Raw genomic sequence first — 25,097 nt, forward strand, 5'->3', positions numbered from 1 at the left:
AACCGCTGCACTGACCGCCGCTGCAGATGCCGCAGAAGTTTTCTCCCTGGAGAGAAACTCCGCTGGCCAATTAGCACGAAGGAGACGAAACTTTCAACCAATCGCAACGCGGAGGCGTGTCGTAGGGGCGGGATCGGGACCGAATTAAAGCCCAATGTTTGTAATCGCTTTATCTGGGAGAAGAAAGGCCTTCCGAGTGTTGAATCGGTGACCAGCGGTTTTGTGCGCGGCCGATTTAAACAAAAACATATGAGCAACGGCGAAGAGAGAACGACGTTCACTGAAGAATTAATTATTAAGTAATTTAAGAAGTTACTTAATTAATTACCTGCATCCAATCCAGTCATTTGCTTCATAGAACTACACGTGACATTTAAACTTTTAAACATTTTGTAAAAAGTCTAAATTAGTCTAAAGTCTAACATAGAATGATTATGTTGATCAATATGGTGTCTGCATCACCTTTGACCTTGATGCACTACATAAAAGAGTCATGGAGGAAGGGTGGGCTGTGAGTATAGAGAGAGAGAGAGAGAGAGTGATGGAGCGCTGTCCCCACTGGAGGCCTTGGCCTCTGCCCCAGTCCCGTGGTGCTGATCTTTCATGTGCTCACATTATAAGAGAATCAAATATTCTTTTGTGTGGTTGCACCAATCCATCTCTTTGGCCGTGCATGTGCATGAAAAAGTTATGTTGGACTTGGTCAACACATGAACCTTTATGTTAGTAAATTTGTGTAGGAATTATACAGCCATGCATATATTTTTCTTTTATGCCAATATGTGTGTGTATGTGTATGTGTTTGATGTGGTTATGACAAGCTTTTTGACACGTTAAAAGGCCAGTATTCAGAGGTCCAGCTGCTTCGCTGATGGACTGCATTTGTGTGTGTGTGTGTGTGTGTGTTTGCATATGCGTACATGTGCAGTCGTCCTGCTGATCTGTTGACTACGAGTGCAAGGCTTTTGTTCTCAATGGACAATTTCAAAGGGCCGGCACATGAAAGAAACGCGTGTGTGTGTTTGTGTGTGTGAGTGTAGGACATATATAGCTGAAAGTGAAATAAATTAGACATATTTCTTCTGTTTCACCTGCTCATATCTAATTATAAAATAAACATCATTTTGTCTTTCATCTTGCCCACTTCTTCTGTTTGACCACTTGATAAAACAGAGAGAAAAGAAGTCTTCCACAGTCCATGCCTTGGACACCATGGGGATGGATAAGGCCTAAGCAGGGTGAGGTCAAAGGCAGTTACTTCAAATCTATATATAATCTCCCAATGCATTTTGTGTGTGTGTGTGTGGCACGGATCAGCATTTTTTCAAAATGTCTAGCTCACCTTTATTTCTATACATAATCCTGAGCTCAATTTACATGTACAGCATTTCGCTTTTATCCAGAGCAACTTACATAAGTGCTTTAGGACGATGTGACACCTATCCTGTGATCCTGCCATACCGTCGTATTCTTTAAATTAGTGAGTGTGGTGATGTTGGATGTGTGTGTGTGAGAGAGAGAGTTTGTACTGTCATTGCATCCAGCTGTGTTTGCAATCTCCTCCCTCTTGCTCTGGGAACCTTACAAACACACACACTCACATACACACTTACATGAGAAAGTGCAATGAGAACATGAGTGTCGTTTTTCACAGGTCTCTCACAGGAGTTGACATGGCAAATAAAGGTCTGAGTGTGTATGTTTGTGCTTATCTCACACTCCAACTTGCTCCCGCTCTTACAAAGTTGCAGTAAATATAAACCAAAAATCTAAATTCTTTTTTTCAGGCAACACATGTGAATCTCTGTGTGGTTCCTCCACCTCGAAGAGAAGAGTTCTGACATAAAAGTAGGAACTGAGGAGGTGCTGATAATGCAGAAAGGAGGGAGGAGGAGAGACGTGGAGGTAAAAGGAGGGAGGAGAAGGACGGACAGAGAGAGAGAAAGGTGTTGGTGGGAAAAATGGTTCTGAGTGGATCCCACCAAGTCATTAGAGACGCTTTCCCCGACTCAATGTGCAAAAATCACACTCGCGTGTTTAGTGAAGCTGTGAGCTGCAGTGCTGGAATGTTCTACTTCAGTGGCCATGGTGAAAATGTTACACAGAAAAAAAGATTGCAACACAGTGCCCCCTCATAGACATCATCATTTCAAGTGACAAATCTCAACAGAGCAACATCCCTGCTTCTACATGTGCACAGGAAAACATGATGGGTAGAATCGAACACACAGGTCCAGATCAGGGCATGTGTCTGGCTGGAGGACATGCTGACATAAAAGAAATGGGCATTGCTGTCTGCTATCTGCAGTACATTTTTAAAAATCTGTCCTCAAACAAAGAGAAAAAGCCATGAAAACCTGCATCTGAAATGGTTCTCTCACAAATAAAACTGCACCAAAACTGTTTATAGTGTGTGTGTTGGGCTTGCAATTGTTTTTCCCATGTGCACTTCACTTCCTAAACCGCCAGTATAATTAATGCAGCCTGCAGTTAATAAGGTCATCATTTCAGAAAATTGTGTAAATGTACACAGAATAAAATGCAACAAGCATCTGTGCATTTCATTGCAATATTTAATTCAACTTGTTGATAAGTGAGAGTGCCATTATAGAAGACGGTAATGTCTGGGTGCTCGTAATTGTGTGAAAGTACGTACAGAAAGGGTCTCATGCAGGCTGGAAAACATTAGTATGCGTTTGTGTAAGTGTGAGACTTGGAAGGTTTTTCACTCACTGAAGCATAGCTAGAACACGGGGCAAGATTTACAGATAAACACATACCCTGTTCGGAGTGTGTGTGTGTGTGTGTGTGTGTGTGTGTGTGTGTGTGTGTGTGTGTGCGTTCAACCATGTATGTATGTCACAACTAAATAGTGTGGGAAAATGAGTAAGCATGTACATATGTGGGCCGTGCGGATATGTTTACTCTACACCAATGGTCAATAATGTGTTCTCACAGGGTTACAGGCTTGTCTGTTAAGGATGTTCCATGAAGTAAAATGCTGAAAAGACTCTGGAGAGGTGGAACCATGGTCTGGAGAGGAGAGGAATGAAGGTCAGCAGGGCTGAGAATACAGAATACATGTGTGTGAATGAGAGGGAGAATAGCAGGATGGTCAGGTCACAGCGAGTAGAGCTGGTGAAGGAGCAGGAGTTCAGATACTCGGCTTCAGCGGTCCAGAGTGTGAAAGAGTGGTGAAGAGGAGAGTGCAGGCAGGGTGGAATGGGTGGAAAACAGTGGCTGGAGTGTAAGGGAAGTTTTACAAGCCAGTAGTGAGACTGTGGCACTGAAAGAAAGGCAGGAGGCAGAGCAGGAGGGGCTGAGATTTAAGTTGGGGGTGATGAAGATGGACCAGTTAGGGTTGAGTATGTTGGGCGCAGGATGCTGGGGACGAAGCTGCCAGGCAGGAGAGGACATGCAGGTGGTTTGTGTTGTAATGGAGGATGCAGAGGACAATGGGGAAATGGAGATGGTTGAACAGCTTAGTGTTGCTGTGGTCACCTCTTCTGTATGACAGCAACAACGTTCTGTGGCGGAATGTTTATGCTGCCATGTTGATTATATGCAGCCCCACTGTGACGCCTCGGGACCATAACGAGAGAGAGCCGCTCGAAGACACTGTTCTGAACACTTACTGTATGTGGTATGTTTTCAGTTCTGGCAATAACCTCACTTCTGCGGGTTTGTTTTAGATGTGTTTATTTCCCTCATGCCTTAAATTTTGCATTTCATAATAAATCCTATTATTCCTGATGTCCCGTCTGTGTGCTTGCTTCCCCCGTCAGCCCTTGGACGTGATACACACACAAGGTTCGGAATGAATTTTAGTTGTTGTTTAGGTAATGTTGGGGAGGCAATCACTTTTAAAAGAACATCACCAACGTCTAATGTGTTAGAGAGATGAGAGATGAGGACGTAAATGAAATGTTTCTGTTCTGAATGAACCAAAATGAAATCATTTGGTCTATAAAACCTCTGATGTGTGAATACATCAGGATATCAGCTAATTAGTGGTTGAAGTGAGCTAATGAGTGTGTGACTGAGTATAAAGGTCTGTCACAATGAAGTGTGTGCATGCACAAAGATTTGATTGATTTTGCTTTTTTGTTACTGACACTTGAGTTAGCTGATCAGCCAACACACCCGTGAGAGACTGTTACTGGATAAGTGGACATTTACCTGCTGGAAAGTGAAAGCAAGGTGATTGTCATTGGGATACTCCACAGGACAGCACACGGTGACACAACAAAATGTGTCCTCTGCTTTTAACCAGTGGACAGCCATGACAGGCACCCGGGGAGCAGTGTGTGGGGACGGTGCTTTGCTCAGTGGCACCTCAGTGGCACTCAGTGGTACACACACATACACACAATTTGTTTCAGTGATCACTGTGCGTGCACGAAATGATGACATTTAATAAACGTTTGTTTGTAATGTATGAAAATGCGGAAAAAAGCATTTACATCTTCATCCCTCTGCAGCGTCTTCCTCTTGCATGTCTGCAGTCAGCATTTCTGTCCATTCATTCACCCATCCCCCGCCCTGACCACCCCTAACTCCTCACATTGTGTCTTGAGGGTCAATACTGCTTGCATTAAACATGATTAGCTTGCACACACACACACACACACACACACAGAATACCAATACAATGCAATAGACACATGCTGGAGAATAGACACATGCCAGCACCCCCTCCCACCCACTCCCCTCTGCAGTCTTTTTAGTCCAAAATAAAAACCACATGATTTTCTCCCTCTCTTCCCATTTCTGTGTGTGATTAAGACATTTATTGAGTCCAAACCAAACTTTTTTTTCATATCAAGTGTTTTTAATCAAAACAGCATCCATGCTTCAACCTCAGCCCTCCTCCCCCTCAGCCCAGCTCCTCATGCCCTCTAGTAGACAGTCACCATTGTGGCCTGGCAGTCAGCCATGATTTAAACGTCCTTTTCTCTCTGGATCTGTGCAGAATGAACAGAATTGACATTCCTTGCTGCTTGAGTCATTTCGTATTCAGCTGGAGTCACAGTGAGGAAGGAACGCCCGCCAGCGTTGTCAAGGGCAATAATGACCAAATGCTTTTCATGTCTCATCAAGAACATATACATTTCATATCAGTGCTCGTAGTTGGATCGTTCACCATTTAAAGTTCGACATTGTGTTTTCAACCAGAGTAACTATAAATTTTAGGGAAAATATTGGAAATATTCAGCTTCATTACGAAGCATGCCATTGGCCGGTCCTTCAGACAGTTTTTGCCCATTTTAACTTTATCCAACTACTAGAGCATAGAACTGATTTAACTTTTTTTTTTACAGATACACAGATTAAAGGTCTCCACAGATATAGCCTGATATCGACATGTTAATGGAAAATATGGAGAGTTTATTTGTACTTGTCTGGACTACACACACACATACTGCACATGTGTGCACTTTATATTGGAGAGAGTTTATATTGGAGAGAGACAGTAAGAGGGGGGTCACCAAGGGCTAGATATTGTGATGGAAATTTGGACGGCAGGCGTTTTAAAACAAAAACACTTTGGACACCCTGAACGCAGAAGACACACACACACACACACACACACACACACCCTGTCTCATATTAAAATGTTAAAATTCTTTTCTGTTAAACCATACAAGGCACCTACATGGACACACTGCGCTAATGAAACATATGAATATGAATATAATTTATGAATATAATTTATTTATGTGATAGTACAGGCCAAAAGATTGGACACACCTTCTCATTCAATGTGTTTTCTTTATTTTTGTGACCATTTACATTGGTAGATTCTCACAGAAGGCATCAAAACTATGAATGAACACATGTGGAGTTATGTACTTAACAAAAAGTGGAGACCTGGCCTCCACAGTCACCAGACCTGAACCCAATCCAGATGGTTTGGGGTGAGCTGGACCCCAACAAGTGCTAAACACCTCTGGGAACTCCTTCAAGACTGTTGGAGAAGCATTTCAGGTGACGACCTCTTGAAGCTAATCGAGAGAATGCCAAGAGTGTGCAAAGCAGTAATCAGAGCAAATAAATTAGAATATAAAACATGTTTTCAGTTATTTCACCTTTTTGTTAAGTACATAACTCCACATGTGTATATTCATAGTTTTTGAGTCAAAAGACCTTCATCATAAACACTCACAGAGTAGGGTGAAGAACAGTTTCAAGTTCTCTGTTGCTTTATAGGTTTTCTTTTACACACATTGAAAATTCATAAGTTCATATCATAAGTGATATTGTGGTTATTAAGATGGATGGATTCAGCACTACCTTCCCATGCTCTTTGGCTGAGGGACCTCATTAAGATCCATTATTCAGTCAGCAATGTCACTCATTGACATTGTAAAGTGTGAGAACCTTCAGCTTTAAAACTCCAGATATTAAAGACTTCTTTCTTTTCATAAATCTATGGGGTTAGTGTGAAGAAAAGATGGTTTGCACACTTTCTATACAGTTGTAGTTGTGCTCTAATGTTTTTCTGTTGATGCCCTTCCTGATGCAACCCTCCCCATTTATTCAGGCTTGGGACAGACAAGATTATGTAAATTAAATGCATCTTGTCCATTTCTCCTGGGACCCTATAGAACCAGCTATACCAGTATACCAGATCCATGATTGCACAATTGTAATTGTCCTGTAGTTGCACCATTTCCTCTTGGAACCATGTTGGGGTTCTGTACAAGTACTCTATTTGTTGGTATGTTTTTTTAAACATATTGCTAGGTGTTCATAATAAGAAATAAAGATGAATTGGGTTATGGTGTTTTTTTGTGAAACTGCAACCCACTTTCATAAAGAGTTGTTCTAAAATTCCTCTTCAGTCTGCAATTTTTGTAGAAATAATTACATAGTTGCCTCTGATCACTGAAACACAAAAGAAAGAGGGAATATTTGTTGAAAGACGCACAGGAAGGATCGTCATCAAAGGAGAAGGGGGAAGTGGGGAGAGAAAAGGTACCTGTTGAGGCAGGGGGCTTCGGTGGAGGGACAGAAACAGAGAGGGGCATATAGAGAGCAGGTACCACTGAAACACACAGCCCTACACAGATGTGTGTCTGTGTGTGTGAGAGTGTGTGTGTGTGTGTTTTAATGGTGGTGCGATTGAGTACCTCTGAAAAGTTGACCCCTGACCAGATCACTGACCCTTTTAAAACACACTGACCTCTGGCATTGCTGACTGCAGCACTCTGTGTTTGTGTGTGCACTGGTGTGTGTGTGTGTGTCAGTTATCATTTGTCAAGTGCTGTAAACAAATGCAACATCCACACACTTGCAGATTGCATATGTGTACTCATTCAACAACATGTACATTTTATTTTCTATATGTATACATAAAATAGTATAGAACATAAAAATGATTACAACACAAAATTCTTAACACACCCTGACATAATAAACAACTAACATTTCTTCTCTACATGTGCTACGTACAGTATACAATGCACTTCTTACACCACTTCATTTGAATATGGAATATCAGGAACCAGTTTTCTTCTGTTACATACACAAGCATTCATTATACCAGAGGTGAGACTTTCCGTGGGGAATTTTAATAATTTGTGTATTTGTGTACATGACATAAAATTAAATTGCACTCAACAATTTTTTTGTTATTGGAGGGCCAGGCATCACTTGATTCAAAGTCCTTAAATTATTTTTGTCTCCAACTCACAAGGACACCCCCCCCCCCCCCCCCGCCCCACTCCCAGAGGCAGACACCCCCACCCCACCCAGATCCACCAGACACAACAACTACTCTGTATATGTGTGGGGTGTGTGTGTCTGAAAGGATGCCCCGCATACACTGGACTTAACATCAACTGCCACAACCACATTGTAGCACTTACAATAAGGGAGCTCCATTACTCCACCAGCCACATTCCATATCATGATCATTAGAATGTGCAATGGGTGTACCTAACTGCGTGTGCTTCACTCTCCCATAGCCGTTGTATTCATCTCTGGTCATTTGAAACATAAGATTTGTGTGCTTTCAAGACAAAAGCCAATTCTGTCACAAAGTGCTGCTTGTCATCAGTTATAATTACAAGTCTCTTCTTTAGGAAAAGGAGACACCGTCTTTACCCATCATGCTTACTCCTTTTTGAAGAAATATTTGAATGTTGCTGTGATATGTACTCTATTTCTCAATCGAAATGAATAATTGTAATGTTTGTGACTGTGTGTGTGTGTGTATGTGCCTATGTGCACTTCAGAAGAGTGTAGGTGTCAAGTCACCAGTGTAAGGTTCCCTCCAAAATCTTGCCTCTATTGTTATGCCCTAACCCCTGTCCCCAGAGGGAATACCCCCTCTGTCACACACAACCCCATTTAACTATGCATATGAGAGCTGTCACAGAGGTGTGTGTGTGTGTGTGTGTGCGTGTCTGGGTCCCCTGAGGCTAGTTCGCTGTTGCACACACAGTGGGAGTAGAAAAGCTTCCCCTTCCCCCTGTGGAGAGTGTGTTTATGTATGCGTGTGTGTGTGTGTGTGAGTGTCTTGCAAGCCCTGCATCCCACTAATATGAGTGATGCTCCTCTGCAGCATTTGTATAAAAAGCTTCTCTGTGGCTGCTGGTGTCTTGACTGGTTCCTGCATGCTGTTGTGATACCTGTGTAGTCAGAACCCGGTCAACTTGGAGTCAGTATCGATACACTTTAATGTACATCTAAGATAATGCCCCCAGAAGTATGGAATCAGAAAAGATTGGGGGGGGGGGGTAAAAATATTATCTACAAGAATTCCATCAAAGCAGAACATTTTTTAAATATTTTTTGTGGCCTCTGAAAAGGTTTGTCATAGATTTGCTGCATATTGTAAAGTCTTGTTAATTTCTTTACTTCTTGTGTGTGTGGGTTGTGTGTATGTGTATTTGTCTTTGTCTCGGTGTGAGTGTATTTTGCAACACAATAGATTTTTGGAGGGAAATGTGCTGTTAGTCACACTTAAGACTGATTGTCTGTCTCTCACACACCCACACACACCTTGCTATGTAATTCCAGTAATATGTTCAAGCATGTAGTGTATTGGAACAAACCGTGTATGTGTGCGTGTTTAATGTGTTCGCAGACCCAGAGATGTTATCGGAACCCTACAGTGTGAGTGTGACCTCTGACCCTGTAAGAATTCCCGGGTGACTGCAGACAACTCTTTGATGTCCCGACGGTCACAGAAGTACACTCTCATTGTCCAGCAGACTCTGCTTATTGTTGAATTATCTGCTGATACACTTTTGAATGGGTGGGTCTAAAGTGAGCGACGTACTTGAGAGTGATGGGGGAGGCAGATGTGACTTTGGGGGATGGGGCTCAGATTTTGGAGGGAAATCCACTCACAGCATGCACACACAATTGGAGCCAAACAACACACTATTACAACTCACTCGTCTGTACAAACAGAAGTACAAATACGCACATACTGACAGGGAACAACAACGGCTTCACGAGCTATGCAGTGCTACATACCTAGCTGTGTTAATGTGTGGGTGTGTCAGGGCAGGAAATGATCTAAAGACAGAAAGTTATGTTAATGTTGTGTCACAGAGGTGGCAGATGTTGTAGAGTTTGTGAATGGGGGGTCTACAGATTTGGAGGGAAACTCACTAATGAACCTGTTCACAGCACCATCACACCACACAAGCACATTCTTTATAAACCTGAGTCAAGCATGTTACACTATGATATTCTTCTGCATATTCGCATCAGTTCTCTGAAATACGATAAAATCACTTAATAAAACTTGTGAGGTTCTCCGTTTGTTATGATAAAAGTCATAGTTTTCATGCTGATCCAGGCTGGTCTAATACAATGGGTTGGAAGTCGTGGATTTGCTTTCACTCTTTCACAGCGGAAGTTTGTCATTTTTATTTTAAAAGACATGAATCACATCAAGCAGGATGTCCCATCCGCAAAAATAAATGATATGTTGCTTTTCATAATTTTATTACAATAAAACATTAGAAATATTTATACAATTTAGACAAAGAACACAAATTATATACTTGAGTTCAAATTGAGATACCAAAAGAAACAATATCACTGTAGTTAAAATACTAAAAAATTTGAAAGTGAAGTGATTGTCATTGTGAAAAACTGCAGCACAGCACACAGTAACACGGTGAAATGTGTCCTCTGTATTTAACCATCACCCTTGGTGAGCAGTGGGCCGGCATGACAGGCGCCTGGGGAGCAGTGTGAGAGGATGGTGCCTTGATCAAGGGGACCTCAGTGGCACCTTGGCGGTTAGAGATTTGAACCAGCAACCTTCCGATAACAGGTCCACTGCCCTTTAAACTTCCATTTGAGTAAAAGTAAAAAAGTATTTGCTTTTGAATGTTTGAAGGAGAGATGGGCACAATTTATTTAGAAAGTACTTTTAAAGTTGTGTGAGGCATGAGGACGGTGCTTTGCCGTACTGTAGTGCTGATGTGTGCTTATCTGAAAACTGATTTGCAAAAGTGCGTCCCACCAAAAAATAACTTTTGTGTAATTTTTGTGTAAGTAAAAATTCCTTTATCATGGCTGTAATATCCTATTGATGCTGGGGGGGATGCTTAAGACCAAGGTTTTGGTCTTCAGGCTCCTGCTCGGATTCAGGGGTTGCAGTCACGCCTTTGGCCATCAGGCTTTGTCTTGGCTGTACTGGGATCACTGATTGGCCGCCCTTGGTGGCATTAGTTCTGTAAATGGATCACTCCAGCCTTTTATAATAAATTGTACTGCTAAATTTATTGGATTTCTAAGATAAGTACTTGCAGTCATTTGCAATCAGTAATCAGAAAGTAAAATAATTTCCAGTAAAACTAGTCCTTCCATTTAACTCAAATCAGAAAACTCACTCAAAAGCAGCTCTGGGTGCTGGTTTGAAAATTTAAGAATTTGTCTTAAAATAAAACTATCAAAATGTAGACATCTTCAAGCTGTATTTTCTACTTTTTTAATATTTTAACTAAATTGTCAAGTTGCTCATTCAAACATTTAGATACAGTTAAATACCATCTCCTTGCACACACACCCACACACACAGAGGGAGAGAGAGAGTGAGTGAGAACAATGAATCAATCAGGAAGTTGTACTGTTTCAACTCTGCCATTGGGTCCTTCCTCTCTGTGTCTCCATGGGGACCTGACACTGTGCCATGTAGTGGGAGTTGGTTCCCAGAGAGCGACGGCGAGAAGAAAAAGTGTGAAAATGACTGCATTAAACGGAATTATGTGCAAAACGCATCGCTTTGTTTGCTATGATGTGTGTGTATTTGTGTGTTCATGCATGCACATCCAACATGAAAGCAATCTTATTATGTCCATATTTCAGAACGTGGGCTGGAAAATAAGATGTCTGAGTGTATGCATTAAGCAGGTTCATGGTGTGTGTGTGTGTGTGTGTGTGTGTGTGAGGAAAAGTATTTTGCTGAGGTTACTGAGCAAACACAGCTGTACTGAATGAGTGAGAGCTTCTGTGCCTTTATTTCACCCCTTTTCTTTCGAACTCTTCTGTTTTTGTGTGTGTTTGCTCACGGGATGAGCTGTAATCCTTTAAATGCTGACCTTGAACTCAACACACAAATAAAATGTGCACTTGGGTGTTCTCTCACACACTCACTGAAATGGATGGACAGATACTGTCTTATCTGAACAGCCTTCATTCTAAGTCTTCACTCTGTTTCTACGCCAAGTGAAAAAGGAAAGGAGAACATCACACCAGAAAAGATGAGTAAATATGAATGGAAGTTATGCTGTCGTGAGAGGTGATTCTCAACAATCTGATTCATGAACCACTCTTTTACCTGTTAAAAATACATGTTTTATGTATTAGATCCTAACATAGTCTCCATTCCCTCCCTAAAGAATAGGTGTGGCCAAACATTTAATTGGTAGATTTTATTAGGAAGCCAGTGTAGATATGAAATAATACGGAGAATCGTGTTTCTTGTCTGAATCTTTGATGATGGGACAAATTTAATGCTCTGGTCGCGACCCCCTGTTCTTGGGGTGGAACAGGATGAGAGGGTGCGTGTTGCGCCCACTGAAGGCAATGCAGGGGTTCAGTGTGGGATAAACTGCTTCTTTAAGCCCCACATGGAAGGAGTGCAGCAAGGCGAGCGAGTCTGCATTGTAGAAAGACACTGCCCCCTGCTGGAAATCCACCCACACACCAACTTTTCTGATTTGCTTTCTCACCTCCACAGGGATCTCCTCGGAACCATGGCAGGCCAGGTACTTCCCATTTCCATGGTAGATGTAGCAGAACACTCTGTTTGTGTCACTTTCCTCGTCCTCTCTCTTGTATTTAGAACTGCACGCGAGTCCTATCAGCCAGTACGGTTTATCCCAAACAATAACTTCCCAGTAGTGTGAGCCGCTGGAGAAGGACTCCTCAGCCATGACGCTGTACTGGGAGTTGGGGTTCTCGGTGCTCCGGTTGTCCTGCAGAGGCTGCCTGATCCAGTGAACCTTTTGTTTGTTTTCTGAGACCTCCAACTTCGGGTGGGCTGTGTCTGGATCCAGAGTTACTTCTCTGAGGTCTGAAAAAGGAGGAACTTCACTGAGTACTTAAGCTAATGTCAATAACAGTTAATAAATTCCAAAATCCAAAGGAAAAGGGATAAGGAGAGATCAGCTACACTGATATAAAAACATGTACTCTATAACTGATTAAATTTCGATACTGAAAGCATGGCTTGTTCCCATATACTGCAGCACTTCTTATGGATTATGGCCCTGTAAACTCATTTCTGAGGAGCAGCATGTATGACAGGAGCAGATAATATCCCGGGCAGGATACACAAACCACACAAAGTTTACCTGAACCACACAGGCACAGTTTCAGGCGTTTGCTTTCCTTTTATATGAACTGCCGTGCTTACATGACCATATGCGTGGAAAGGTGCGAGCTACAGCTTGGAAGAGCTCTTCAACCAGCCTCTCCACAGTTGCAGTCTTCTCTATGGGAAAGCTGCTTTCTGTCTGCACCTCAGGCAGCTGCGCTGTGCTGTCAGGAGGAAGAAGAATGCAAGCGGGATACATCCGTAAACACAACAGAGCCGACAGCCATAACAGCCCAACAGTCATAATAATAATAATGTAAACACAATTATTCTGATACAGGAGGATAACAATGTCACTCAGTTCCTGCCACTATTTCAAATCAAACCAGATTATCTTATTTAATTCATAAGATTAACCCTTTAACAGCCAATAGCAGGTCCAGACACCCACTCCATGGCAGGGTTCTATGTAGTAACCACATAACAATGAAGAAGATCTGATTCCTGACAGAACCGTGTTTGCATCTGTCATCTGATATAAACATAACAGAAGACAATTCCATAACCTATACTTACCTAATTCCTTGTTTTCTGAAATACTGTAAAAAAAATTCCAATGTTAAACACAAGCATTAACCAAATGTAAGGGTCAGGCAATTTTTTTTACATGTATTATATGTATAATATATGTGTTACCAATTTGAATTTCCTGTAGGATATTCTCTATAAAACCTATACTAGTACCTGCAGGTATTTCAAGTGGCTACCCTCTTGGAAAACAGAGTCACTGGTTTTGGTGAGATAGTCGGTGTCTCTAAGGTAGTGCTGCAGAGACTCTCTCTGAGACTCCAGCCACTGGCCGCAGTGCAGTTCCTCCGACTCCAGCACTTCCAGCATCAGCTGCTCGTCCTTGGCGATGAGAGCCCGCAGTTGGCTGTATCTGTGTGCCACTCTGTCCCTGCACACCTCAAAACAGCCCTTGGGGGAATGGCAGAGATGTGCAGAGGATGAACGTCCAATAGTAGCACATATTTAATTGACTTTTTATTCAAGTTCGATATCATGTTGACACACCTACCATAATCTGTGGTTTGTGTCGGGTATCTACAAGCGTTTCTGCTGGGGAGTTTACAATGGGAGATAAAACTGATACTGTGACACTGATGTGTGCCTGACACTCATAACAACACAACATCAATGCTCCGAGTTAGGGGTGGGTGACATACTCATTTACATTTACGGCATTTTCCAGAACAACTTACTCCGTGCTTTCAGGTTCCCATCAAAGTAATCAGTTCTATGAAAACAGACTGGAGACAGTCACTAAATGTACAAGGATTACGTGTCTGGATGTACGGTGGAGTTAAACACAAGAAAAAACATCAGTCAAATTTATTCCCCCCCCACAGTGGGGGTGGGCAATACATGAAATGTGCTCGGTTAAACAGACAGCATGCATGTTGCTTTTTAGATTAGCTTCTCTGCCCGTCCACTCAGCGGCCAATCCAGAAAACTCTCCTGGCACATGATACAGTTACTTAAATTACCACAATCAACTTATAAATCACTGCTCTAATCAACCTCTCCTCCATGTTGGTTTGAGACGCTGCTCGTGTCTATTGGTTGCATGTCAATTCGGCACAATGCGCAGAGGTCAAAGTTCAATGAAATTGGACCGCATGGTCCACAGAGGCTCTCGGAGCGTCACAAGCCTCTGAAAACTGCAAAACACGGCATAGAAAACAACGGGTTTTAGAGCACAGTTCCATGCTTGCCGCGTTTGGTCTGCAGATGGCTCAGTAAAAGCCCACATGATGTGAGACATTAATGGGAGACGGAGGCGGACAACATGGTTCCAAAGGAAAAAAATGTAAAACTTTGCTTAAATGAATTTGTGTCATTTTATGCAATAAATGGTCGATTGTATCATTTATACAGTGATTCAGTGGTGTATTATGTGTATTAAGGTGTATTATGATATAGAAATATTGTAATACTACTTTTAGGCCATATCACCCAGCACTGTTGTTACAAATATAGTCGACATTTTAGTCACACTGTGGTGCATTACTTGTGATGAACTGTTTTACCGATATATCTGAGAAGAGCTGCTCCAGATCTTTCAACGATCTCTCAACTATCTGCCTTCTCTCTAGCAGCACACTACGGTTGTCTTCCAGAGTCTTCTACAAAAAAAATACAAGAGAGGATTATTTGTCCTCCACGATAAATGTTTCTGATTATTTTAATGAGGAGGAACTTCTTTTTCTCAGGCCATCAGACCCCACTACTTCATTTTTTGGGCTGGCATGGTGGCGGTATTGAAAATGCAAGGGCCATTCTCCCCCTATGATAGATTATAAGAGTGAATACTGTTAAGTTGCTTCTTTAGTTTACCTTGACGTCTGAAAGCGCTTCTTGCAGCGACACTGCCTGGTGGCTCTTGTGCGAGCCGACGATGACACACAATGGACACACCAGCTCCTGGTCATCCTTGCAGTAGAGCTTCAGCTCCTCACTGTGCTCCAGGCACTTGTAGGAGACCAGGTTGGTGGTAGCATCGATCAGCGTGTGTCCCTTCAGGGCCTTCTTCTGCTGGTGCACCTGGGTGTGTGCAGAGCACAGGGACGCATCACAAGTCAGGCAGCTTGTCACCGCCTCCACGGCTTGGTGGATGCAGTGGTCGCACATGATCCCCTGAGATGACGAGCTCGGTTCTGCCAGCAGAGGAAGTCTGTCTTCGGATTTCTCAACAAACTCCTGCACCTTCTTTCCAAGGTCACCGTTGATCTCCGGCCTGGTGTCGGACGGCAGAAGGATCTGACATTCAGGACAAAAAAGGGGCCCAGCAGACGAGCCCATGGCATCCACGTTCCAGACGGTGTTGATGCACGTGTGGCAGAAGTTGTGGCCGCATGGCAGCAGGACAGGGTCTATGAAGACGTCTGCGCAGATTGGGCAGTTGAAAGTGTTCTCCACCAGATCCATGTTCCGTGTGTAGTAGTGGTATGAGTGCGGCTATGAATGTTTAACTGCCTGGGCTCGTGTTACAGTGCCATTGTTGTTTGTGTGCACAGATCACATTCCCAGTCTGGAGGTACGTGTATCACTTTAAACACATTAGATGGTCCGTGCATTCTGCATAAAAACACATCCTCATTGTGGCTTTTTAAATATGCATTTATTTGATATCTCTTTGAAATTCTGTGGCATTTATACTGAGTATTTATACTAAGTATACAAATCCCAGGATACTGACGAAACCTTGACAAATTATTACTCAGCTACGCAGTTAAATAAACAGGGTTAACAAGAATTTGGGGGTTCCTGAGCCTGAAAGCCCCCCGTGTTGGTGGCAGTGCAGCGCTGACTTCATTAAATGGTCCTTTTTCTCCCAGACATATCCTCTTTTTGAGACCTGGAAATTGCGCCTGACTGGGCTCTTGAGCTGCTTATAAAAGTGACAATGAAGTGATTGTCATTGTGAAACACTGCAGCACAGCACACGGTGACACAATGAAATGAAAAGGAATTAGTGTTATTTCTTAGCTGTTTTATTTCATATATCAACGCTTACACATGTAATTAGCATATATATAAGAGAGTTTGTGCGCTCAGATTTAGTCCATTAATAACTACAAATCGTACTTTAGTTATTATTAGGAAATACTACATTTGTACTTGTACTTTTTTTGGATGGCTACTTTTTACTTGTACTTGAGTATTACTATTTAGGAGTAACGCTACTCATGCCTGAGTAAAATTGTTGTCGGCTGCTCTACTCACCTCCGGTGGGGACGGTACCTTGCCGAAGGGGACCTCCTGTCCCCATCAGGCAAGAGATACAGGAGCATTAAAACCAGGACAAAAAGACTAAACAACAGCTTCTACTCTGTTGCCCTCAGGGCACTTAAAGACATTTAATGCATCTTTTCACCTCCAACTCAATTCATTTTTCCTGTGTACACTTTAATTTACATTTTATATTATATTTGGTATTACATTTTGTATCATATTAGTATATGTCTTTTTTTTCTATAGACAGTATTTAAGATTCCTCTCTGGGACTGGACCTAATTTCATTGTACTTGTTAAAACGACAATAAAGATATTCTGATTCTGTGGAACCTGGACCTGCAACCCTTCGGTTACGAGTCCACTTCCTGACCCACTTTTTCTAGTCACCTTAGTTGACAACATGAATATCACGGAAGGGAGTCTTTGGCAAGTCCATTTAGACCAGGGGTCGACAACCCTGGTGCCATTTGGACCCGGTTTCCACAAAAGAGAAAAATGAAGATAACACTGCATACATTATTTTTACTATCTATAAACACAGACCATGAAATAAATAGACAGTGAAATATTTAAATATCTAAAAAGTAATGTGTGAATTAATGACACATTTAAATAGCTATTTAAAATGTCATTTAAATGCTTATTATGTTTATTGTATTGTGGCACTCCCCACACTCCATACATACATATATCTGGTGTGTTGTTGGTGAAATTTTATTTATGCAAAGACAGAGGCCGGGAGTTGACCAGGATTGCACGTGTGCGGATGGGTTATGGGAGCGAACGCTGCCAGTTTTTTTATGCGTGAATATAGAATAGTGTAGAATCCGATGAGGTGACGAATGTTTAATCAACCAGGCAGGTTGAAAATCCCGCCGGACATGTTCGGGGAAACGAGAAGATCTGGTCACCCTGACTTAGCGGCGCTATGCTAACTCTACACAACGTACTTATCAACTTCAAGTCAACATATGCAAAATATTAAACAGTAAATATTGCAGACAACTGTTTACTCACCACAAGAGGCATAATATTTTGAAACGCTACTCTTAATTTAACAATCTTATTAACAGCTCTGGTGTTAAAATGGTTAAATTGTAATTCATTTTCCAAAGCATCGTGGAACCGCAGTGTAAGGATGAGAGAGTCGCAGGTTACCAACCGCTGACCTAGATGTTTGTCTTCTGGAGTCTTACTGTTTTAGTAATATTTTGGTGCATGATTTTAAAGTATAGATTTCTGACCTAGAATAAACCGGAGCAGGATTTACTCCAGGCCGGGAGGTGTCGCTGCAGCGCGCCAGGGGAGAGTTCGTTTCGTGTAAACAGAAGAAGAAGACGCAGCTGTCAGCGTTTCGGGTCGGTTCAGGTCGTCATGCTCCGCGTAAGGGCGCGTTGTTGCTTAACGAACGAGGACCAGGAAGTGGGGATGTAGAAATTCTCCGTCGGCTCACTTTGCGCACAACCCGAGATGAATGAGCCGGAGGGACTGCGGTACCGGCGGGTGAACAGACCCCAGGTCATAACAGACGAGGCTCAAGAGCCCCGACACAAGAGGACGGGGTAGGCAGGCTGTCTGGCGGGCTGCGTCGCGTATTTAAACCGTCCACATGTGCTACAGTCCGTTTTGTCTTTCAGCACGTACAGCGGGAGGGTGTTCCGGGTCACTTTACTCTCCCTGGGAGGCTTCCTTGTCTTGCCGCTGCTGGTGATCCTTTTCCTGCTGGAGTCTCCCATTCAGCCCGAGGCGTTCAGGTAAGATCCTGGCCAGCGTGTTTACTGGATGTTCACAGCAGTGTGCAAGAAATCTCATGCAGAGTATAGACTAGAAGAAATGATTACTACATAGTGGGGAGTGTCATATCAGTAGCACAGAGAGATAGAGATGGTGCCAGTGAGTAGTTGTGCTTTCAGTCCAAAGTACAAAGTATGCTGCAAAAAAAACAAACGGGTACATGCAGGGACGCCACAAGGAATTCTGGGTCCCCTTGCACCCCTGATGGAGTTTCCCAACCCAAACACTGCTGCTGTCTTCTTGAAGATGGAATATGTCAGAATATGTTGTAATGAACAGCCGACTGTTACGTGTCACCCCCTCTTCTCTCTTAACTCCTTCCGTTTTTGACAGGAACACTTGGGCATGTCTGCTGACAATCTGTGACCTGACAAGTAGTTGAGCTTTCGTAGTAAATTGGGCTGTACCAAGTGGTGGACAGTGAAGGGGGATTATGATCAGACTATACAAAAATGATCTAAAAACAAACGACATCTTCACTCAATTTGGTTAATAAATTTGATAACTAAAATACCAAAAAAAAAAAAACATGCAATGGTTAAATATTCTTGGACTTCTATGGGGCTCCCCCTGGATGCTGTGCCTCATGAATCGTAGCATTTATACAGTGTTTACAGTGTACCGGTGCATAATTATTCTGCACCACAACACTGTCACATCACATGATCATCCAGTGTCCGCTCTTTCCGTCTCTAGTGAACGTCATCGTTTATTGAATGTCACAGTTGCAGCTTTTTTTTCCCCAGAATGCAATTAGCTTATGACAACCGATGTTGCTGACCAGTAGATGATGCTGAACCCATTGGCAGGAATCAGCTATATCATAAATATTAGTATGTTTTCTAGAATTAACTTTAGATCATTTTTATCTTGTTATGATTTTTAAACGTTTTAGTTTCCGTACAAAGGGCATTATTTGGGCTGTCCTTTTTTTTTTCTTTTTTTAACATTCAGGTTTGTGTGAAGTGTGGAAATCTCTTCATTTCTCTCACAGGTTTTTCAGGGTAGTTATGATGTAATAACAGTTACTCACTTGATGTGTCATTCTGGTGTACAAAACTGAGTCAATATCCTGTGTGTCTGTAACCTGGAAATTCTTACTCGCACCATAATTATACAACCAAACTACTGTTAATCGATCCTAAATGTGATAGATGCAAAAAGCTGACAGCTACTTTGCTTCATATGTGGACATGCCCAAAGTTGTCAAACTTTTGGGATCTGATATTTGATACCTTTTCTAAAATATGTGGTCAATTTATCGCTCCATCTTCCACCATTCCACCATGTTTGGATTTACCCCTGATGATGTAAAGTTAATTATGGGGCAATCAGACATGATTGCTTTCGGTTCACTTGTTGCTAGAAGACTAATTTTGTGTAAATGGAAAGATTCCACACATCCATCATATGGACACTGGATCAAGGACATAATGTACAATGCGAGAAAATTTGTTTCACTATGAAGGGGAATTCCAAGAGATTCTCAAGTACATGGTAATTCTTTTTAACCTTTGTCAAAAACATGAAAGCTGGTAGATTCAGTTCATTTATACTTGAATGGGGAAACTTCTACATGTCTATTTAACACCCGTACCTGTAAGTCTGTCTTGTCTGGCCTTTTGCAATAATTTTTTTCATTTTTTCTTTCTCCTCTTATGGGATGGGGGTTTAATGTTCTCATAATGTTCTCATTTGTTCTCATAGGTTTATTAAAAAAATACTACTAATAATAAATTGACCCCCTTTAACATTTCCAAGGCATACAGTACAGGCCAAAAGTTTGGACACACCTTCTCATGAATGAACACATGTGGAGTTATGTACTTAACAAAAAGTGGAGACCTGGCCTCCACAGTCACCGGACCTGAACCCAATCCAGATGGTTTGGGGTGAGCTGGACCAACAAGTGCTAAACACCTCTGGGAACTCCTTCAAGACTGTTGGAGAAGCATTTCAAGTGACGACCTCTTGAAGCTCATCGAGAGAATGCCAAGAGTGTGCAAAGCAGTAATCAGAGCAAAGAAACTAGAATATAAAACATGTTTTCAGTTATTTCACCTTTTCTTGTTAAGTACATAACTCCACATGTGTTCATTCATAGTTTTGATGCCTTCAGTGAGAATCTACCAACGTAAATGGTCATGAAAATAAAGAAAACACATTGAATGAGAAGGTGTGTCCAAATTCTGTACTGTACTGTACGTCAGATATTCATTGTGTGTTTGTGTCTTTCCTGTTGTCGCAATATGACTATAGCCTCAGTGAGCCCCCTCTAATGAACGGATGTTATAAGGCCAACCTCAAGCTGAGACAGGCAGAGCGGCTGTTTGAAGACCAACTGGTTGGCCCAGAATCTGTTGCCAACATTGGAGGTCAGTATGACTGTCTGTGTATGTGTTGCAAGTGACTGTGATTGTTTGCCAGGAACAGCGAGGTAAAAGGTTAAAGTACCACTTTTTTTTTGTTTTTTTTTTTAAGTATGACCTTTGTTTATGGAGCTGCATGAAAAAAAGACCTTGATCAATAAACAATTAATACATTCTTTTGTCAATAATTTCTAGAAATGTGACTAATTGAGTATTCTTTAATAATCAAATTATTCCTGTATTGTTTTTGTTCATTTTTGTGTTTAGTTTCTGATTCCTGATTTTGATGTTTGAGGAAAACGTAAAATCTTTTCAGATGTTTTCTACACTGGAACTGCAGACGGGAGGATCCTGAAACTCGAGGGCAGGAGGATTCACGTTGTGGCCAAACTGGGCCGACCACCCTGTGGTGAGGCTTCTCTCTTACACACAAGTGGCAAGAGCGCCTCGGATTCTGAAATCCTCCGTGTTTATAGGTTGTGAAACTACGTTGGTGCTGCACTGCGCAAGACTTGCACTGAGACAGAGGAGCGAGCCTGGGGCTGACACACTAATATGATGAATGTTTAATAAGGGAATGGTTTTGTAATTGAGCTTTTTTTCCCCCTTCTTCTGTGAAGGGTCCACTGAATATGAGCCAACGTGTGGACGACCCCTTGGCATCAGGGTGGGTCCCAATGGCACGCTGTTTGTGGTAGATGCCTACCTGGGTCTCTTTGAGGTCAACCCTGTAACAGGTCAGTGTTAACATATACTTTATACATTTTGTAGCAATGTATGTAGCTGTGTATGGGATACAGCGCTTTCAGGAATATTTATAAGAGACTTGGTCTCTTTCTCTCTGCTCTCTGGCATTAAGGTCATATCACTACTTTGGTGAGTACCAGTCAGAATGTTGGTGGTCGTCAGCTGTCATTTGTGAATGACCTGGATGTGACTCAGGATGGCAAAAAGGTGTACTTCACCGACTCCAGCAGCAGGTGGCAGCGCAGAAACTTCCTTAATCTGGTCATGGAAGCAACTGCCGATGGACGGTGGGTCTGCATATGATTCCGAGTCTCTGATTTAGAGACTTACTGTGCAGTTATTTTTTTAAACATCAAGCTCAAATCATTGGCCCTGTGTTATTCATCTTTTTGAAGGGTCCTTGAATATGACACAGTGACCAAGGAGGTGTCTGTGATGATGGAGGGGCTTCGGTTTCCCAACGGCATTCAGCTGCTCCCCGATGAAGAGTCAGTGCTGGTGCCTGAGACCACAATGGCAAGAATCCGCAGGTGAATATCCCCTGCTGACCATCGCCCCCACTTCTGAAAAACCTCAGAAACACTGTTCTGCTGCTCTGGAGGCTGGAATGCTCATTAATCTTGATGGTAGGGAGAGAAACATGACTTTCCTCTGTTGTTCCCACTTCACACAAGGGTCCATGTGCCTTGGACAGAGAATATATTTTGTCAATAGCAATTGTGACCCTGCAGAACAGAAAAAGAAATGTCATTATCAGAACAAATATCCGGATGTTTTACTTCCATGAGCTCTGACTTCACTAGACTTGTTCACGCTGTGCTTCCTGGACCTGGCAGCTGTAATTTGCAGTGCAGTGCTCCGTTATTGCTGTCAGGCAATCAAGTGAATCAGTCAAGAACAATTTGTGGGCCAAAGCACCCTGTTAGGATGCACAGTGTGTTCTGGGTGTTTCAGTGATTTGCTTCATTCTTTTAACATTAATACTGCTGTGTTTATATGTAATCTGGGCAGCATGTTCATTTGGAAATCACTGTGTGTTTCCAAATGGCTATTTTGGATGCAGGGTGGCTTATTTATTGCTGATATTCCACAACCAGAGTCTATAATGATTGTACGGTCACCTTCTCCTTTCAGGGTCCATGTGTCTGGTCTGAATAAAGGTGGAATGGATACCTTTGTGGAGAACCTGCCCGGGTTCCCAGACAACATTCGCCGAAGCTCGTCGGGAGGTTACTGGGTGGCCATGTCCGCCGTGCGTCAGAATCCAGGCTTCTCCATGCTGGACTTCCTTTCCCAGAGACCCTGGATCAAAAAGCTTATCTTCAAGGTATACAACAAAAATTGAACTAGTGTGACATTATACACAGTGAGTTTCATCTTTAGCTTCATCAAGTGACATTGCTGAGCTAAGAATAAACAGAAGTTCTTTCATATGAAGACTTTGTCTCCACTGCATCTGCAGCAACATGGATTTGAAAACATGAACTGAGCACAGGTACATTTTTTGTGTATTCGGTTACATTCCAAACCCATACACTGCATTCAAACACAGTGCAGCTGTGAAATGTGAGTAATATTTTCAGAGACTCCCCGGGTCCTACTCTCAGTCGATACTGTGGTTAAATAAAAAGCAGTAATGTATATGCGATGATTCTGCATTGCAGCTCTTCAGTCAGGACACGGTGCTGAAGTTTGTGCCACGGTACAGCCTCATCCTGGAGCTGGATGAGAGTGGGGAGTGTTTGAGGAGTTTCCATGACCCCCATGGCCAGGTGGCGGCGTACGTGAGTGAAGCGCACGAGCACAACGGACACCTCTACATCGGCTCCTTTCGCTCTCCGTACCTGTGCAAGCTGGACCTCAGCAAAGTGTGACTGCATCAGCACCCCGGACCTCAGAACGCTCACAGCACGCGACAGTACGGCCACATGCATGAGAACTGAATTTACATTACAGTGCATCGCAGCTCTATAATCAGACTGGCACGTCTGTGGCCATCATCAGCGGTAGTGTTCTGCAAAATAACGCGCCACTAACAGCAGAGATGTCTGGCTGTTTCACTGGATGACTGCATAATACATAATTGGTTTGTACATGTTTTAATCTTTGCCTTGCTGTCCCCCTTCCTGCTCCTAAGTGACGTTAAAGGTCTGTGTTGATTTCGATGAGCGCTCTGTAAGGGATGTGAGTGCCCTGTGTTTTGGGCACAGATCATGTTCCAGCTGCTCTCTGGTGTCATTTAATGCAGCATTGTCTCTCCTGCTTATTGTATGAATGTATGTATGTATGTGAGACCACTAAAGGACATATTTTCCCGGCACTAAGCAAGACTGTACAAGGTGCATGTCCACTAATGTCACATTCACTAGTTTGCTTGACGTGAGGTTAGCAGTCTCCATATTTGGATCGGTAACAGCTGTGATCTTGAAATGACTATAAAGGAGACCTTGTTTGTGTACACCTCCATGAACAAGCAGGATTTGCAGTGAAAAGGGGCGATAGTTTGGGTTTTGGAAATTCCTCTTTTCCCCCAAAGTGCAAGCTAACGTCCTTTGAATCAGACTATTTCTGCAAATTTGGCATTAGCAAATGTATTTAATGATGGAAAAATTATTTACAGATGCTGCCGTTTTCCAGAAATGTGTTGCTAAAATATGATTACTGATAGAGAGATTATATTTAAGATCTGAAGGCTAGCCATTATCCATCATTATAAAAATAGACTTCACTGTACACGTTTTGTCTCTGTCCCTGAAACAATGTGCCATCTTTTTAATGTTATTTCTGCATGCTTCCCCTAGTGAGACGAAATGCACCGTCTCTGCACTGCACAGAGCTGGTGTCAGCCACCCCTTCCCACCTAAAAATAGAGCTGCCCACTCCTGGCTTTGTATATTTCAAGATATGAAAAAGCAATCAAAGGACAAAGAACCTCTGTTCTTCTGCTGTTTGTAATGCACGTCAGGATTCTGGATATAGAATGGAGCTTCATTTCATGAGTTATAAAATGTTTTTTGCATATAATGCTCTGATGGATCTGGCTAATAATTTCTGCTGGATAAACAGCATTGCTTACTCATTTAAATTGGTGTTATTAAAATTGAGAACCAAGTGAATGAATGTGAATGTTATATGATAATAGCAGTCTTACACCTGATAAATCACTTTTTTTTAATATTTCTACATGGAAACTGATTTATTTGGTGAAGTTCAGCAGTAGAAAACCTACAGAACCACCATTGAATAATTAATTGAAAAGGGCGTGTTCAAAATAATATACCATTCATTGCTGATGCAGTTCTTAAAATTTAGGAGTTAGGATTAGATAATGTATTCATTGAACACTATTTTTGTTCTATAATCCTCTGAACTGAACAATTTCATGACCACGAATTAAACTGTATACACACAGCAGACAATGTTTCAGGACAAAATTACTACTGATCCTCAGTATGGTTATTTTTTGGGTGTTGTAGGCGTTTTTGTGGATGCAGTGATCACACTGCACTCATTTAAAAATTCAGCGTTCATCAAGTCACACAAGTGGATTCCATTTAAACATGTGCTGTATGTAAAAAGCGAATGTTAGATTCCATGGT

General features: G+C 42.2%; 2 protein-coding genes across 3 annotated transcripts; one reads left to right on the plus strand and one right to left on the minus strand.

The window, feature by feature from the left end:
• Positions 1-10,884: 10,884 nt before the first annotated feature.
• LOC114795637 (tripartite motif-containing protein 72) lies at positions 10,885-17,949 on the minus strand. The gene is made up of 6 exons (XM_028989148.1): positions 15,188-17,949; positions 14,881-14,976; positions 13,535-13,768; positions 13,367-13,389; positions 12,890-13,014; positions 10,885-12,547 (listed from the first exon to the last, which is right to left on the minus strand). Exons 1-6 carry the CDS (start codon positions 15,776-15,778, stop codon positions 11,982-11,984), a joined length of 1,635 nt encoding a protein of 544 aa, XP_028844981.1. The 5' UTR covers positions 15,779-17,949; the 3' UTR covers positions 10,885-11,981.
• On the plus strand, positions 17,883-24,583 carry apmap (adipocyte plasma membrane associated protein). 2 transcript variants are annotated; one of them, XM_028989274.1, is made up of 10 exons: positions 17,883-18,150; positions 18,226-18,342; positions 20,642-20,757; positions 21,068-21,160; positions 21,372-21,488; positions 21,611-21,785; positions 21,894-22,028; positions 22,633-22,825; positions 23,163-23,416; positions 24,300-24,583. In XM_028989274.1, exons 1-9 carry the CDS (start codon positions 18,059-18,061, stop codon positions 23,370-23,372), a joined length of 1,248 nt encoding a protein of 415 aa, XP_028845107.1. In that variant the 5' UTR covers positions 17,883-18,058; the 3' UTR covers positions 23,373-23,416; positions 24,300-24,583. The 2 variants fall into 2 exon arrangements, with proteins under 2 accessions (XP_028845107.1, XP_028845106.1); XM_028989273.1 differs by having other exon boundaries at positions 23,163-24,583.
• The last annotated feature ends 514 nt before the right edge of the window (positions 24,584-25,097 follow it).

The sequence above is a fragment of the Denticeps clupeoides genome, chromosome 8, assembly GCF_900700375.1.
Source record: "Denticeps clupeoides chromosome 8, fDenClu1.1, whole genome shotgun sequence".
Taxonomy (NCBI): Eukaryota; Metazoa; Chordata; class Actinopteri; order Clupeiformes; family Denticipitidae; genus Denticeps; species Denticeps clupeoides.